Consider the following 18,617-nt stretch of genomic DNA (forward strand, 5'->3'; position numbering starts at 1 on the left):
TAAAAAAGAAAAATCACATCATATGTTCCAGTGGATGAATCTGTATCCAACTTACCCCAAATCATCAATTTGGGCAAGTCTTTTCCATATTACTCCATTTCGTTGATTTCTTCTCACTATCTTATATAAGAACGTTTATAGGTCTCTCCTTATCTTTTAGTATCGTCTCGCATGGTCAAGCGGTCTACGACGTTAGGCTGGCAGTCCTAACTGTAAGTCCTGCTTATCGTGTGTTCGAATCCTGCTTAGAGTGTAGTATTATGTTCTTTCGCCATTTATTTTCACTATCACCACTCGTTTCTAATCATTTATTTCTGTCTAAGAAGTAGACCCGTAAGATTCAAAATAGAATACATCAATTTTCTCTATCTAGTCAGAAATCGTTTTTCTATACTAATCGTTTTCTCTTGGAATACATGTTATACATTGCCATTTCAGTGAGTTTATTTTCACGATAATATCCACCACTCCTGTTATTTTTATGACCATTGTGATTTTTTGTTATCTTTTGTGTGTACCACGCAGCACACTTCTACCTGTACTTCGTTGTGTAGTCTGCAAACGGGAAATGTTTAATTTTTTTGGTGACTACGTTTCCGACCCATATGTCCAAACAGGCAGAATACATTCGTTAAAAATGTTACACCTTAGCCTCTTTGACATTTACCTATTAATATGAATCTGTTCCTTCAAAATGCATTCAATCTTGCTTAATACGTCTGTTAATTCCTTATTCAATGCTGCCGTCCATTGATATCTGCTATCTCACTTTCTCGTAATCCCGTATTTTCAACTTCCTTGAAAACTTGCTGAACGTCATTTTCGCTTTTCCATATTCATATTTAGTGCACTTTCCTTCCTTAAGAGAATGATATCATCAGCGAAACAAAGATGAATCAACTGTTCCCTGTTTACATGTAACCCTTTGTTCTCTCAACTGAGAGGTCGAAACACGCATTCAGTTAGGTTTGTAAAAAGAATGAGAGAAGTAGTATCACTTTCTCGTATCCCCTTCTTTATTTTTAGTCTTTGTACAAACAAACAGTGGGATATTGGTACTGGCTTGCTTATAGTGTTATTTATAACTGATAGGAGCTTCCTCGAAACCACTTACGACCATTAATAACTCCGAGTTTGCATCGAATCAAACGTTTCTTTATAATTGATGAATGCTACACACAATTGTTTCTCACTGAATGTTACATTCAGCAGTAATTCATGAGTCTGTATTTGCGTAGGTTTTCTTTCTATGTCCTTTTCTCATGCAGCAGTATAACCATAGCACTGCTTGGGAGCTACCACTTTGCAGAAGTTCTGCATAAAACTTCACTATAATATTTTCTGCTTCACTTGTTATATAAATTACTTACCAGAAAATAGTACGAATATTATATCAGAATTAATTTGTTTGTTTTGAGTTCATTCTGATTTCTAGTAGATAATTTGTTTTTCTTTCCTAGTTCTAGTCGTTTTCCCAAGTTTTTCATAAGTGAAGGAACTACAGTCGTGTTAGAAAGAAACGAATTCCCGCTCTCTCTCTCTTTTTTTTTTTTTTTTTTTTTTTTTTTTTTTTTTTTTTTAAAGGATGGTCTATTTATTACTTTCGGGGGATGAAAGGAGAGAAGAAAGTATGATGATTGTGAAAAAATTTGAATTGTAGATTTCAACAAATTTACACGTTTCATGGCCTATAGACACCAAAAAGTCATTTTTCGACCTCTTTTCGTCCGTTCGTCCTGATCTACATTCACCTAGAGGCCATACCGTTCAACGTATCTCAACCACTTTTTAACTTAAAGTTTATGTGATTCTCGAGGGGAAAGGATTTCGAATTTTCGTCCTACCCCTAAAAATAAGGGTACTCTACTTAAGAATAAAAATAAAAAATGCATAACAACGTCAATTTCTTATGAAAATATCTCCAAGGTTAGTTTACTCTCAAGAATGACTTTTCTTTTGGTGAAGTTTTCCGAAAACAGCTTATAATTTTGTTCGAATTTCAGAAGAAAATGTTTAATTAATAACTGCAGCACAACATGACTTGGTTTAAGGAACTGGAACAAGAAACTTTAGTGCGGTGGCCCGTACCTTTTATCTTTATATATCCTTGTAACTTTTAAACTAATAAAGAAAAAACATTGAAATTTTGTATCATTTAAATATCGGCAAGGGGATATTATTTGACATACTCTGCGATACTATCGGGTTAACAGTGTTGCCAACCGAACATAAAGTTATATTTTTCAAATAGCATACGTCAAGTTGATACATATTTCAAATCTACATGTATAACGAAAACTTACAATATCACATTTGTGATTTAGTGATGCAAACTAAGAACGCTACAGTACCACAAACATCCAAATTTTGGTGGCCTCTATAGCAGTAACAACGCAAGTGAGAGGGACGGGCCAAAGCACATCTAAATTACTTTGGTGTCTAATATTACATCGAGTGAATAGAAATAAAGTTACAAGGGATTAAAAGTTCGACTTTTTTCAGGTCTTCATTTCGAAAAGGTGCTTAGATAAGTACCTCATCCAATAACCGAGATATGTTCCAATATATGTTAAGATCATAATGTTGTTTATAGCTGTTTGATATCTCAAACCGTTCTGGAGATATGACAAACAACGGTAAACTTTGCAGCACTGCTCGAAATTATATTATGTCGAGAACTTATAATTACACTTGTCAGAAACTGTTGTTGGGATGCTATAGAAGCAAAAGAAGACAACATTGGTTTTATAAAAAGTTCCCACAAATACTCCATTTTAAGCAATATAGTAATTTTTACCATTTTTTTTTGGTCTCTTGAAAATTTTGAAATATCAAATTGCGTAATTGGCATTATGATTTTTATGTCTCAAAACATCTACGTAATTGGATGTGATACTTATCTAAGCACTTTTTTGAAATAAAATCCTTTGAAGAAAGTAAAATTGTCAATTCCTTGTAACTTGGTTTCTACTTGTTCGAAATACGTCATGTGATGACCGCAGTATTCAGCATTAAGAGTGTTCATCCCGGCGAAATTAAAATACCGCTAATTTTACAGAAATTATGTGATATCTTCAAATAGATAAAAGATAATCGAAATATGGAACAAGAGCGCCCTAGACAATATTATTTTACATGAGAAACCGTTATCACGATTCACTTATCTGCTTTCGATTTCGAGCCATTTTGAAAATCGGTATTTATTTTCGCGTTTCTAAAGAGCTGAAAACGGAAAGCCACTAGGTGACTTGTGATAACGGTACCTCACGCAAAATAATATTGTCTAGGGCGCTCTTGTTCCATATTTCAATTATCTTTTATCTATTTGAAGATATCACACAATTACTGTAAAATTAGCCGTATTTTAATTTCGCCGGGATGAAGACTCTTAAGGTACTCTGGATATGCATTGCCCTGCCTATGCCTATCTCACTTGTGTTATTACTGTTGTAGAAGCCTTCAACGTTTTGATTGTTTTTCTATGTTTGTGATACTTCGCGTCCTTAGTTTGCAATACTGCACAAGTGTGGTTTTGTAAGTTTTCACTTAATATGTAGATTTGCTTGTAGTGCCATCTAAAAAAAAATAAAGGTTTATGTTATGTCGGCTACACAGTTAATCTGGTTGTATTGCAGTGTATTCAAACCACGTCCCTCTATCGATGTTTGCATGGTACGAAATTTCAGCGTTTTTATCTATTGATTTAAAAATTACAAGGACATATCAAGATAAATGTTGTCTACCCTGTATATACTCATATCAGTCGGTATACTGTAACAAAAAATTAAACATTGCTATTTGCTGTTGTTTTTGAGATCTCGTGCGAGAGTTGTATCAAAACCTAGTTTTTATTATTATTATTAAGTTTCTGTAATGTTATAAAGTAATATTGTTGCATTACTTCTGCATTTGCCGAACAAACGATTCTCCGCTTCTATACTCAATGGCCTTGTAATTCAGTGTTCTTGAAGAAAATCACAATGAATGTTGAAGACCAGTAAGTATATAGAAATTATTGAATTTTTGTCGTTTGCAGGGATGACATCATGACTTGTGTAGATCAAATTATAATTATGTTGTGGTAACGGTAGTCGTGCAGAAAAGGTCAGAGTTTATATTGAAATGGTTATTATCAAGTTCGAGGTATACTACAAAATGTTTCAGAACCACAACTTCATAATTTTCTACTATATGATGAAATAATAAATGCCATTCGGTTAGGCGCAGTGTTCCCCAGAAACAGAAGATTCGAAAACGAATTTTGAGAATAGTTCATCGCCTGTTTAAAGCCAAGTGTTTTAGCTGATAAGAGACCAGAAATAACACTTGGCATTCTCCACGTCATAGAAGGATCCTTCGTTGCAATTTTGTTTTCGATTTCCCTTTTGTTTATTTTTTATTATTATTATTATTTATTCACTTTTTTCTCATTCCTAGAAGCAAACGAAAGGTTGAATTTTCTTGAAGTTTTATGTATCATTATAATTTTATTTGTATTTTCCATGAAACAAGTGAATCTTGTATGATAATTTATGAGAATACGTTGAAGTCTGTAATCCACATGGTAGGTTCTGTTGAAATGGCGTTTACTTATTATTAAAGTGAATGTATTCTTATTTTCTTTGTTAGCCAGGTGCAAGACCAAAGCATTTAATATTAACTCAAGACAGAGGAAAGGTAAATGATTTTTTGTTTGGTGTTGCTCGTTTTTCTAATAACAGAATAAATGTTTTAGCTGTGAATGTGCTATTCTGAAGTTAATGCAACACTAAACGCTACATTAGCTCGAAAACATTCTATTGTCTTAATCCCCGATCCTCTCCTCTTGTGCCCTTGCTTCAGTTACACTAAAGTTGCATTGATTGAGCTTGCTTCTGTGTTTCATTTAGGAAATTTACATCTCACTCTCAGAACCCTTCTTTAGAGAAAAAGAAAGTAAGAAAGAAAAAGTAAAATAAAATAACAAATAAAAATCGGACAAACAAGACAATTCATATATTATCTTTAAAGAATAAGTATTCTTTTGTTAAATTCGTAATGCACCGAAGATTAAAACCAATAAAGAAACAACTTCATTAATAACAAAATTCTATAAACTAGTGACTTCGTGGTGTTTTCAGAATAGATAATCCACATTGAGTTAATTTGGAAGAGAGTTGCTTGCTCTCCCAAAATTTTAACTAACTTACGTAAATTTTAATTATACACTAGTTACTGTGTTTTAATCCACTGAAGATGGGCAGAATATAAGTACCGTAGTATCAGTTTGAGTCTAACAAAACTCCTTTCTAAAATTGAATACCTGTTGCCCAGAGTGCCGTTGCTTGTAGTTGAGCCGCTATAAATCTTTGCTTACATTTCTTCATCAAGCTTGTTTGCTTCATGAAATGGATGACCAATGAAAGGAAACTAAGTACGTTTGAACAGATACTATATTTGTTTTTTTCTTCATTCGACAATTGATATATTGCATGATCCACGGCCGTTGTTGCTGCACCTCTGGTGTGGTCAAGTCAGAAGCCAGAAGGAAGAAAAGCTATGTTCTTGTTTGTAGCATGATGCATTTCATTTTAGAATCGAATAGAAAAGAGTAAGTTATCAGTGCGTGCAATCGAATAAAAAATTCGTGAACATGGCAACATTAGTCAGAAATGCGGTGACAGGAAGTTAAATAATACTTCTAACATTCTAGCAGTATGGATCTACCTTCCCTTTTTAATAAATAATCTTGTATGAATTCTGAAAGTCAGTTTCCGTTTTCAGATTTGTACTCTCAATTAGTTATTTGCGAAATGTTATTAAATAGTCCGTTTTACTGAGTCACACGTGGCTGTTGAAACATTACTAAATATGCACTTGATTGAAGAATAGTGAGTAATTGTCTCATGTTTTGTACTTCACAAAACACTGTAGTAAATTTTGACTTGATTTTATTATAAAGTTATTGTTTTAATTTTATAGGAAGAAATTCTAAATTTGTTTCTGCACCATATAGACAGAAAAGTGTGTGCGTCACCGTAATAAATATTGTGCTAAAATAAAGCTGAAGTAAAGTGTGTAGAGTAAATAGTTCTTTTAGTTTCTTAGTAGGTACTGAGGAGCACACTAATTATGTAGCTAATATGTTAATACTCCTTTAGACCAAAGCTTGTCAAAAGGTGAAGGCGATTTAAACTAAGAGTTATTATTCATATTCAGTATTCCTGTCAGTTTTCTGAAAACATCACTAATGAACTGAGAGAATGGATTCAGGAAGACAGAAAATTAATTCGACTCTTAATATATATATTTTAAATCTAGTTTCGTAAAAACAGAATTTTAAATGACAGTGTATGCTGACCCCAGTCTTTCCGTGATTGTATGCCAATCATTCCTCGAGTGAAGAAAGTTAGTGACTCTATCGCTTTTGAGGAGTTTGGTTTACTAAGAGTATTCCTTTATATATGTATTTACCCTGTCCAACTATCCGGGAGGCAAAAAAATCAAGAACTACTTGATGCATCAACACTAAAGGGCCAATCCGGTTGCAATGATGTGAACAGACTTAGGGGGAGATGGCTGAAATTCAGCTCAAATGTAGACGAGGCTATGTAGATTCTATATTCCAATAGCAAATTGTCCAAAAATGGATGGAACGGTCAAAAAAGATGAAACGTTAACATTAATGTCAATAGAAAATCAATGGAAAAAATGAAGTCGTCCACATATCTCAAAAGCTATAATAAGGAGATGGCTAATTGAAAGCTTATTACAAAGACAAAATGAAGAGCTTAAAAACAAGCACGTAAGGTAAATATAGATAGAACATTGTCAAAAGTGAAGTTACTTGAATAAAATGAATAATAATGATAAAGTATATGCATCTAGTGCGAATTAACCAGGCACCTCACGCGGAGGTTACCTGCTTGAAATATCTCACATATGAATTTGGAATTTCCAAACTCGATTAAGCACGCAACGTGTCTTTGGCCCTGATCACGTGACACCGGGTAGGCCCTTTGGTCAGAATGTAGAGGGATGTTAGGAACTAAGTTCGTTTATGGGGCCGATATTGAAACTAGAAGTGGTATATTTGTAGATTTTACGTTGATCGCTGTAGAGCAAAAACGATAATAGTTAGTGAGAACTTGTCTTTTGTTGTCAATTAAGCGTCTCAAGAATATATTCCGTCTCTATTATAATATCTTTACTAAAGCCGGAAGTGGCAGAAATCAATCACTTCTGGTTTTAAACGTTGAGTAGAAACGATAGCAGATAGCAAGAAGCGGTTTTCTGAAATAGATTAAGTGCTTCAAGTACATTTCATCTCCACTGTAATGTCAATGTCTCTACTAAAAGCGGAAGTAGTACATATATATTATCACTTTCGGTTTCAATAATAATTGAGAAAATAGCACGACACACAAACCAAACTCCTTCACATTGTGTACACGTAGCACCGCTACTTTATTTTATTTTATTTTATTTATTTTTTTTAAAGAGGGAGAAAAAAGTTATATTACTGGCAAAAATGTAAATCAGAATATTTCTAATGTCGCGTTAAAAAGAAAAACATTAGTACGTCTTTAAGTACGGGAATGTAGTATAGGGACTTAGCACAATAGCTAGCATGAAAATAAGATAAAAATATTCTTAGTGTGTGTCAAGGACTGTAGTATACCTTGTAATGAGTGAAAAATCTCTTCTTGATTAAATATGACATACTTTAATTGAAAGATAACAGTTGAAATTGCAGACTATTAAAAATTGCAGGTTTTCTTTTTCTTTTTTATGATGACGATGCTGCGGTGACATAAATAGCTGCTGATTCTTGAGATTTCAAAGTGTATTTCAGAGAAGTACTACAAATATACGTCAATTTCTCTCATTTGCATCTTTTTAATAATTATGTGAGCCATATATGCTGAGTAAGCGATTCAAGGATCTTGAAACTCCCTTCTAACTCTTAAACAGAGAGTGAAATGACTGTAATTTTGGAGGATACAAATGTCTACTGAAAGATATTGTCTGATATATTCTGCAGTAATACTAGATTAAGTGTTGACAACGAAACCTGTCTAACGAAAACTTACAATACCATACGTTTTAATTAGTGTTTCAAATTATGGACGCTACTGCATCACAAACAACAACCACCATCCAAATTTTGGAAGCCTCTTCCAACAGTAATAGAAGAAGTGAAACAGTCGTGCCAGTGCACATCAAAAGTTTATTGTTGAATACTATGATCATGATATGGTGAATTTCTAATAAATAAAGTTACAAAGGATTGAAAAATTGACTTTTTTCAAAAGGTTTTAGTTCGAAAAAATATCACATTTTAGTTAAATATCACATTTTCTGTGTAGTTTGATACGATACTTATCTAAGTACCTTTTTAAAAAATAAAAATAAAATAAAGCCTTTGAAAAAAAAAAAATCAGTTTCCCCTAACTTTCTTCTTATTTTTTCGAGATGCACCCTGTCAGTGCCATAGCATTTAATTCTAGGGTACTTCTTCGGATGTGCGTTACTCTGTCCATTTCATTTACGTTATTACTCTTCTAGAAGCCTCCAAATTTTGGATGTTTGTGATAGTTTAACGCTTTTGGATTGTAACACTGAATAATTGGTCTGGTATTACAAGTGTTCGTTTAACATGTAGATTTGAAATATGTAATAATCTGATGTAGTACTATTGGAAAAAATAAAACTTCATGTTCGGTGACAATACTGACAATCTGGTGGTACTACAGATTATGGCAAATAATGTACTCTGCGGAAATTTGCACCCTGCAAAATTTTACCGACTTTTATTTATTAGTTTAAAAGTTAGAAGGGCGTTTCGAGATAAGTAACACACGTTGTTTTATATACATGTATATAATGTGAATGAAGAAATCAATTTTTTCTCTAATGTAGTTTCAACACTTTCTTTCCGTCCACACAAGGCAAAAACAAGGTTTTATTTACGTATAATCTGACTAAGTGACCCAATCCATATGCTATGGAAGAAGGACCAAACTACAACAATCTTGTGTACAGTTTGGGTACAAAATCACACCAAGCCAAAATCTCACGAGACGAAATTTTTCCTAGAACAAAACCTCAGGACCTAATTTCGCCATAACGATTTATTAAGTGCAGAATGGTATATGTCGCTGCTTGTGTGTAGTGACAGATAATTACGGTGAAATAATTGCGGAAGATTACACTAGGCAACAAATTTTCAAAAGCTTCTGAGATAAAAATAGTCATTTCTTAATTAATTCAATGTGCTAAATACAAATATGACAAAAAAGAGCAAAATTGGCTACGGGTTCTTTGTAGTGTGTACTCATTTTGAGGAAATAGGAATCTGTGTAAATATATGAGAATACATGTTAAACATACCTTAATCTGAGTCGAACTTTCGATTCCTTTTGGACTGTCACTTGTAATCGACGTGGAGATCATTTCTGATGTGCGTCCAACACTAGTCAACTAGCATTGACGTAAACCACTTGCCCTGTCAACGTTACTCCATCTTGGCAGTATCCTGATGAAAGCGTTCGCCGTGCACATTGCTACCTGCCCACCGTTATCAGGGGAGAAATCCAAGTGGGAGTCAGGAAAGTTTATCTTTAGGGATATTTTACAGCCGAATTTATGATGCAAATCGAACATATTCTCAAACAGATCCTTGCAGTTTTCGTTCTAGTTATTCCCAAGGAAGTTTTCTCCTACTTGACATTACGCGTCCCAAACCTGTTTCTCTTTGTTTTGAAGAATTATTTCAAACCTGGGATTTCTGAAGAGCTGTTTAATCTGAGGCTCCACAAAAACACCCTCTTTAATTTTTTCTTCACTGAGTCAAGGGAATTTTTCATAGAGGTATTTTAATTTGCTTCACTCTTGTTCACGGCTTTAATCAAGTTTTGACAAGGCCGAGCTTGATGTGTAAAGGAGGAATGATGATTTTGTGTGGTTCTGGTAATGGCACGTGCTGTACATTCGTTTCTCCAGGCTTAAAGATGCTCGTGGAGAGTAGTCTTTCGTGATGTAGTGCAAATCGCTTGTTCTGGTGTCCCATAGGCAAAGAAAACAACATACTTTTGTATATCCCTGCTGCAAACCTCAACAGAGAAAATACCTTCAGATCAGCACAAATTTGACAGCCGTACTTGCTGTAGTTAATTCTCTTTAATATCTGCTTTAGATTGTCGTTAGGCTCCTTCATCTAGACAATGTGTCTGATAGATATGGATGGAAGCGGGTTCCCGTTATTCAATGTAACCACTTTGAAACAGTTTGAAGCGTCTATAAACAGGCACCATTCATGGGGCTCTGCAGTGCCGAATTCTTATAGTAGGCCATCAGTATCGCAGCAGAGTCAATATTTTCTTCTTTTCTAAAGAAAGATTCAAATTGCTTATAACGCTTGCGAAATGAAATAACTCGGACATTTTTTTTTTTTTTTTTTCCGAAAAACTTTCACTTCAAAAGTCATGAGACTAGTGTCTTCACTTTGCTTTTGGACAAACCCAAATCGGAAACAGGATATTCCATTCAATTCATGCGTGGTTATTTTATGTGGCTTAGATATTTCATAAAAACACGAGGAGCCTTTATCTTTGCTGCCAACACATGCTGACGTTGATAGTTAAGGAGAATTCGCGGACGCATGGCCTTTCTCATCTGAACTGATAGAAAACTGCGGGGCCTCTGGCATAGGGAGACCTGTGCCATGCAAGACAAGTCGTAGAGCAGACGGTATGTTAGATTATACTGTCCACTGCTTTTTCTTGGTGATGCCTGCAGAAATTGGTGGCACCATACAAAAATAACAGTCACTCATATGATTCGAAGTGTAAAGTGACAATGTGAGGGTATAACGGATCAGAGTATCGGTATATCGTGTCGCGAGTTCGATTCCAAAGTGTAATGGCCTAAGGTCAATTGCACATATTATTACGGGTAATTGCTTATGAGTAAATGCGAACACTCACAGAAAGCCATAAATCATGAATAATAAAGGCTGAATAATAAACAAATATTCTCATTGTTTAATAATACTAAAAAGTAACTTGAGAGAGAATAATCTCCACCACTAGCATCTGCTAGAGATGATAATATATTATCAGAGATAATAATGCAATGTACAAAAGACAAATGGGTTGTAGTTTTAGGAATCTCAAATATGTAATCAAATCAGAGATACTGTGAAAAAAGTTACAAATGATTGTAGAAGCTAGTGTTTTAAGTTAGGAAAAGGTAACAATGATGACTGCAACTTAAAATTAGTAAAGTATCATCACATGATGTCCAGAAACTAAGTCCAGTTCGTGAAACAGTAAAGGCACAGACACACGAAAGACGGTTGACGCGTCATCAGAATATAAGACGTAGAATCCACCAAGAGAGGAAATGGAAGTAGTTTATATTAACGCGGGTCGTGACGTATCATCGGGTGAGCATGAGATAATTCCACGTGTGAATGGCGACACCAATCCATGGAAACTTCCAAACCTTCGTGTCAGCTGTCGATGTAATCTTCTCGGTTAGATGGCACCTTAGGGCTTTGAGCTGAAAGCTTGTGGCAGGAGATGAGTTTTCAATTCTTACAGGATAAGCTGGGGTCGACACATATCACCAAGGTGGAATTCGGTGCTTGAGAGTCTCTCTAGACTAAGTTTGAGAAATATCTACCAGAGAGCTGATGTCACCTAAGAAACGAAGAAAAGCACTCAGTTAGTGTAGTTGGTTAACCCAATACAAGAGAAATAGTCATAGCCTAACTAAAAACGGAATGACGTGGAAGAATAAAGCAATCGAAGCCATTGGCTTTGTCCTTAAGTTTATTCAGGATAGTTGAATAAACGAAGCACCAGGCATGAAGACGGAAGCAAAGTTGCAAGTCGGTAATAAGAAAATTTGGGCAAAAGGCTTGTATTGTAATAGTTGCTTTCCTAACTTTTATTTGCTTAATTTACATTATAAAGTATTCCCAAATCATGCGGCGAAGGCTTAATTAACAGAGAATTAATTTCATTTGGTTGCAGTTAAAGAACCAAAGTATAACGTTTCCTGCGTGGCGTACATAAACGTTAGTGTATGAAGACGGACGGATGTATGAACGCGATGCGAATGACCATGGCTGCTCAGCTTCTATCATTCAGCTGGATTCCAATTTCAAGTATCTCGGGATCGAGACAAATTGTGAATAAAATTCAAGTTAAGGAAGAACCAGGGGTGCCTGTTCCTCAACAGTAGACTCCCTCCAAATCATGGGCACAGCAAATAACATTGCCTTTTGTTTGCCATTAAACAACTGTGAAAGTGCACATCACAAGTGCAGCAGCATACGTGTGGAGCCCAGTCTTTGTCCTGGTTGTCTGTCTTACAACCGAAATACAAATGTGATAAGCTTTCTTAACAGTTGTACTGATGGTCTTTCCGTACAGAAAATGCCACTTCGCTGCAAATATAACAAAAGTTGTTAGGACTATTAATGCAATTATGAGAAGTTGCTACTGTTGAATTTATACTCACTTGCTACAACTTCGACAACAATTACTGAGTCAACAAACACTCACTCGTGTATGCTTCAGACGAACTGAAAGATATTGTGATGGAACGTGTTTATACATAACCTATTGTGCAATTTCACTATACCCTCTGTCAAAACTTAGCGCATATGATGCACTAACCTCTTCGCTTGTGAGGGTGATGCAATGTGATGTAAACGTACGTGATCTTAGGGTAATTTCACTATAATCTACTTATTATGCAGTAGCATCTATACAACTGACGAAACGTCAGTATCTATGCAACGAGAGTCAATCAACATTTCTCAATGTGATATTCATGTTCAGCATATTCAATTCATTCAGAATTATGCGGGAGCTCATGTGGTTCGGATTCCACGTTAATCAGTAGGTCCACGTCTCATATAGCCTCGCTGCTGAACGGGACGTAAAACTCAAAATCAATCAATCAATCATTCAGAATTAGGTACTTTCTCCTGAAAAGCAATTTTATTATTCTCCAATGTTATTTCAGTCGGCCTTGAAAAACAATAATTGTAAATAATTTTATATTAATTTCTTAATTTTACAGAAAGGAAAAAGAAATTACTTCCCTGCATAAACTAATGTAATGAAAAAAAAAAAAAATGAAACTTCACAGTTTATGTTCGCCAAATACTTTTACTAACATTAGTGTTCATTGAGTGGGGATATCCCATTGAGCTTTTAGGGAGGTTGTCAGAGGAAAATAAGGTGGAGCTATGTGCAACTTAAATATGCAAGATCTAACTAATACAAGAACACCACGTTTTAATCAAGGCTGTATCCAGTTTGGGGGAGGGTGCTGCAGGATAAAGCCGTAAGTTAGTTTAGAAGCGGGTGCTGCTGGTAAGGGGTAACATGTCCGGTAAATTTAGGAGAGTTCGTGAAGCACCAAAGGGGCACTTGAAAAGTTGGATGCATTGAGTGAATACCTATACTCAATACCTATTACGATGTATCAGATTTTATTAAGGCTTGGTATGTACTTTCCCCAACCTTCGGAAACAAGCTTAGTGTTTATGGTTCAAATCTGTTACGAGTAAAGGGATAAAAGTCGGAAAATTCACCCCAATTTTGCAAATTTGTAAATCTGCATTAGGTCATAATCATTTTATTTCCATGTATAATAAACGTAAATAATAGATCTTGAAACAATGTATTTATGTTTTTATTTGTGACTTCCCCATCATTACCATTGCTTGCGATTGGAATCGGTCAAAGATAAACAGGTAAAAGGGAAGGTTTCCCGAAATTCAGAATTATCTTATGTAAATTATATGAGAAAATATTTTTCCAGGCAACTTTCGCCAAAAGTATTCGATTTTAACGCAATACGGTGTCTTTTTCTTTCAGACTTTTCTTACAGGTCTGAAATCAGTGGGAGGTGAAAGCGTGAAATAATCATCCATCTGATTTTTTTAAGGTTCCTTGCAAGAGTTTGACTTGACCCAGCAAGATTTTGTCCCTCGAGATTTTGGCTAGATTAGTGTTTTAGTCTGTGGAATTTTGAGTGACAATGTTTCGACCACAAGATTTGGTTCAAATACTTTACGTACAATTGTATTGCGGTAAATAATAATAAAAAAAAAAAAAAAAAAAAAAAAAAACTGAAGAACATCATCGGCACGTAGTGTAGGTACCTCTAATTGCCGATTGACGTCAAATAACGAACATATTAATCCAGAAAATGTCCTAAAAATGTAAAGCAGATATTCTAAAGTTAAATTGAATTACTTGTGCGCATTTATTACTATTATTATTATTGAAAAAGAAATACTTTCAACCCGCATGCCATTCCAAAGAATGAAGTTAATTTTTAAAATGCTCATTTTGTTGCATACACAATTAGGCGCTCAAAATAATAATAGTTATTATTATTATTATGGATATCGGAGGCAACAATCATGTATATTGTTGTTTTAATTTTTAAGAGACTGAGAAATTCATATGTGTACATTTTATTTTCAGGTATGCACATACCTTCAATGTTCTTCAGGATTTATTAATTTCTAAAATTTAAATGTGAATTTTCGGTCAGTCACAGTTGTTTGAGGGCTGTAAAGTCAAAGAATCTGGTTTTTATATATTTTCAACCGTCAGACTCAGGAATTTATGATAAAAAGAAATCTATAATTATGATTACTACTCCGTGATTATTTTACTCCCTAAATTCTACACAGAATATCAATTATGTAACTTCTGCTGTTGAGATGGTTCATTAACCTAAAATGATCAAAATAAGTCGTGTTTGTATTTTGTAATACCTCGATCTGTGCAATTTACTGCCTGCTATAAGAAAAATAAGTTCTTTTTATGCATCTTGTGTTTCGTGAGTTACATATTATTCCTCGACTTCAATTTTTAAGGATACGTCAGTTATTTATGCACTCAATCATTGTATTGTGTGTATATATTAAATGGAAAGTTCCATCAGAATTAAGATTTTTAATTTAATATTTCGCAGATAAATTGTACATATTTAGCTTCTGTTACGTGTATATGCTTCATATTTGTACTTAACATATTTATAAACATCCATACGGACAATGTTTTTTCTTCTATACTTAATATATATACAGATCATGTTTCTCTTGTGCCAACCCTAAATTTCATGTATTTCGTATATTTTAATACTTTTTTGTATGTCCTGGTGTCATATGCGTTTTGCAATTAGAAACGTTTCTTTAAAACATTATATTTGCATGTACTAATTTTCCTCGCTCCTTTCATACCTAATGCAGTTATTATCTTGATGCCTTTGTATTGTCCAAATCTTTTGCATATCCCTCTGCAACAGTGACTACTTACCATGTAACATTCTATATGTGATAAGCGTTTCGAAATACAAGTATTTGCTTCTTTGAGTTTCCTTGCATTTATGTTAATGAAAATTTTATCCATTTCAGCGGTAACTGTGTGTACTTTTGTTCGATACTTTATTAAGTACAGTCATGTTTAGAAGTGATGATAGAAAAAATTTTGTTTTTCTAGTTATTATAGAAGAGTTGTAGAAATTAAATGTAATGTAATTTCCTGTAACACACTGAAAGATTTGCATTAATTTGCCCATTTAGTGGCAAAAGAAATTCCAGCTGACCAACAGCTTCTGAACATGACCGTAAAACTGAATAATGTGTGCGAGAGTACAAAATGAGGTGAAGGAAAATTCAACTGTAAAGGAAAGACAGACCACGACATGCATAAACTTGTTTAATATTTTCTTTAAATAAGTAAGGAAACTTACTCGATTGTGTTATACGCCCTAACGTATTATGATGTTGTTATACATTGAGAATACAGAGTTCAGAACACGTAGTTGATTGTACTATATACAACTTTTTTTTTTTTTTTTTGTTTTTTGCGTGAATTTTTTTTATAGTATTCATGAATATATTCTGTCAAATTCTCGAAACGTAATACTAGCAATGAGGAATATTAGCAATGTTCTTCATGTTCAACTTAACGTTAAATGTTAATACGATTTGGTGGGTATAAACATGAATTAAATTTCAATATTATAGTAATATATTGTTTCAATACAATAAAAGTAATTTTAGTGGCACTTATCACGACTTGAATTCGTTGATTATCAGTGCAGATACATAGTGCAGTTAGGAAAAAAAAAACTTTTTGTTTACAAAGTTTCAGTTGTGAAGCAACCATCTAATCTGAATTATTTTGGATTTTCTAGGGTAGAAGAGGTTCTAATGCAGACACAGATCACCATATGAAGAGATCACAGTCTGTCTCGCAGCAGCTTGGTGGGTAAGTATTATTAGATTGATTATTTGAGAACAAAGTAGATGCTTCTGAAAACTGAATGGAATTCTGTCAGTTATTTTGAACTATACTCTCTGGTTTGCAGAAATTATATTTGTTAATCTAATTAGATACAATTCTGCCTTTAATTTATATCTGGTTAAATATTTCTTACTTCACTATACTAGTGATTTTACCGTATTTATTATATTCAAATTAGACTTACTCTTCATTTTCTTTTTTACTTTTGAGTTACGAAAGGAGGAAAGAAAGTATAGTGATCGAAAAAATCGAATTTGAGATTTCAGTGGATTTAGATTGCGTGGCCCATTTGTACCGAAATTTTTTTTTTATATCTGTCCGTCTGTTCGTCCTGATGCACACTCATGTCCAAAATTATTGTCGCATGTCTATAAATATGTTGTTGTAGGAATATAATTTGATAACGAATTCACCCGTTATTTCTTATAATGTTAGTATGTGTATAATCGGCAAAGACATGTATGTGGCAAATTTCATGTCAAAAGAGCAGTAAATAATAACAGTAAAACGAAAATAAAACTTTCATGTCCATTTAGCAACATTTTGTTTTACTCACTCTAACTTTCGTGTTTATAATTCTTTTGCTATGAAATTTACCACAAATATACATTTCCCGATTATACATATAGTATCAATATTAAACGTACCCTGCAAAATCATTATCAAATTATATTCTTACAAGAAGACAGTTACAGATATGCGACAATCATTTTGGACATGAGTGTACATTCGCTTAGAGGCCATGACGTTCAATGACCTCAATCAAATTTTAAATTTAGTTTTTGTGATTCTACAGAGGGTGGAGAGTCATTTTTTTTCCTTACTCCTAAAAATAAGGTAGTTTACTGAAGGGTGAAAATTAAAATTTGCTATTTCCTCAAAAACTGCTACAACAATTTTGTTTATATTTCAGAATCAATTTTTCGGTAACAACCCATACTGTCATTTGTTTGGGAAAAAAATGAGAAGGGTAGAATGACTCCTTATAATTTTGTTCGTATCTCACAAGAAAATGTTTCATTGATAACTGGAGCACAACATAATTTCGTTTAAAAAATTGGAGCGAGAATTTTAGTGCGGTGGCTCGTACCTTTTGTTCACAATTACAAGTAACCATGAACTGATAATTTCTTCTACATTATTGCAGATGTATGTATGCTGTTTCGTGTACTTCATATCTTTGTTCCAGTTTGTGTGTGTGTTTCTAGGATCTGAATTCCTGTTAAATAGTAGTTAGTGTTTATTTGTTGGTGAATTGTGTTCTTAAAGACACATGATTTAAACGACGTACGTATTCAGAAGTTGTACCCTGTCAAAAAGATCATTTCATCTCTACACTTAAAGTTTAAAGGTATAAGATAATAATAGAAGCAAGATTATAGAGTTGTAGCCTGCTCATCTACTAACAGAGACACTTGAGTTCTCTTAGCTTCAAATTATATTGCACTCTGTCTCACTAGCCGCATATTGAGGCAATACCTAGAGAACATTGTCAAATTGGTTCCATGCCTTGTCATTTACCTAATTAGTGTAGGTCATTGCCTGGAAACTCATAAATACAATTAAAATAAATAAATAGGAAAGCACCCAACGCAAGTGTGTATTTTTAATCCATATTTCTTTCGTCGTTCTTGTCAACCACAATTATTATTATTATTATTATTATTATTATTATTATTATTATTATTTGATTATTAGGCTAGTAATAATTCCTTACATGGGCCAAAAATATGTGCCTTTGTTCGAATGTATTATATTTAAGGACTTTAAAAAAAGACCAGTTTTATAATTTAGAGAGAGATTTGAATTACTTTTCAATAAGTATTATGTTATAATTTTTAAAGTTTGCGTAACACTAACGTAAGAAACAAATATATTTGCGACGTTCGCGTAGTTAAGACTACATGGTAGATAAAGTACAGAAATTCGAAATGAAGTAACTGTATACCATTATTTATAATAAATAAAGAACAAAGAATGATTAAGCAAAACTGAACAATCCATTACAGTTATAAATCCTAAAGGCTCATAATTAATGGAACAGGGTTTTCGGCTTTGTAGCAATGTCTGCAACACACAGCTTCAAAATATATAGTTTAAACCGCTTAATTTTAAAACATGGAAAGATGTGTTTTGTAATTTTAAGTCGAGAAGAAAAATATGTTAGTGTTTTGTGTTAAATAATTATTGTTCTTGTAATATGTCTCTAAAGTGCTCATTTTCTGAAAGGGCCTTCTTGAAGACAATGTTGATCAAAAGGCTTACAAACGAACATTTTGAAGTCCATGA

General features: G+C 33.7%; 1 protein-coding gene across 5 annotated transcripts in view; it reads left to right on the forward strand.

The window, feature by feature from the left end:
• Positions 1-18,617, forward strand: part of LOC145688193 (F-BAR domain only protein 2) — a 274,258-nt gene that overhangs the window by 175,018 nt on the left and 80,623 nt on the right. For all 5 annotated transcript variants that reach the window (XM_081762063.1, XM_081762064.1, XM_081762065.1 and 2 more), the window contains one exon: positions 16,219-16,292. In XM_081762063.1, coding sequence (XP_081618189.1) covers positions 16,219-16,292 — 74 coding nt within the window. The remainder of the gene's footprint in view (positions 1-16,218; positions 16,293-18,617) is intronic.

This window comes from Thermobia domestica, chromosome 6, assembly GCF_964235325.1.
Source record: "Thermobia domestica chromosome 6, izTheDome1.hap1.1, whole genome shotgun sequence".
Taxonomy (NCBI): Eukaryota; Metazoa; Arthropoda; class Insecta; order Zygentoma; family Lepismatidae; genus Thermobia; species Thermobia domestica.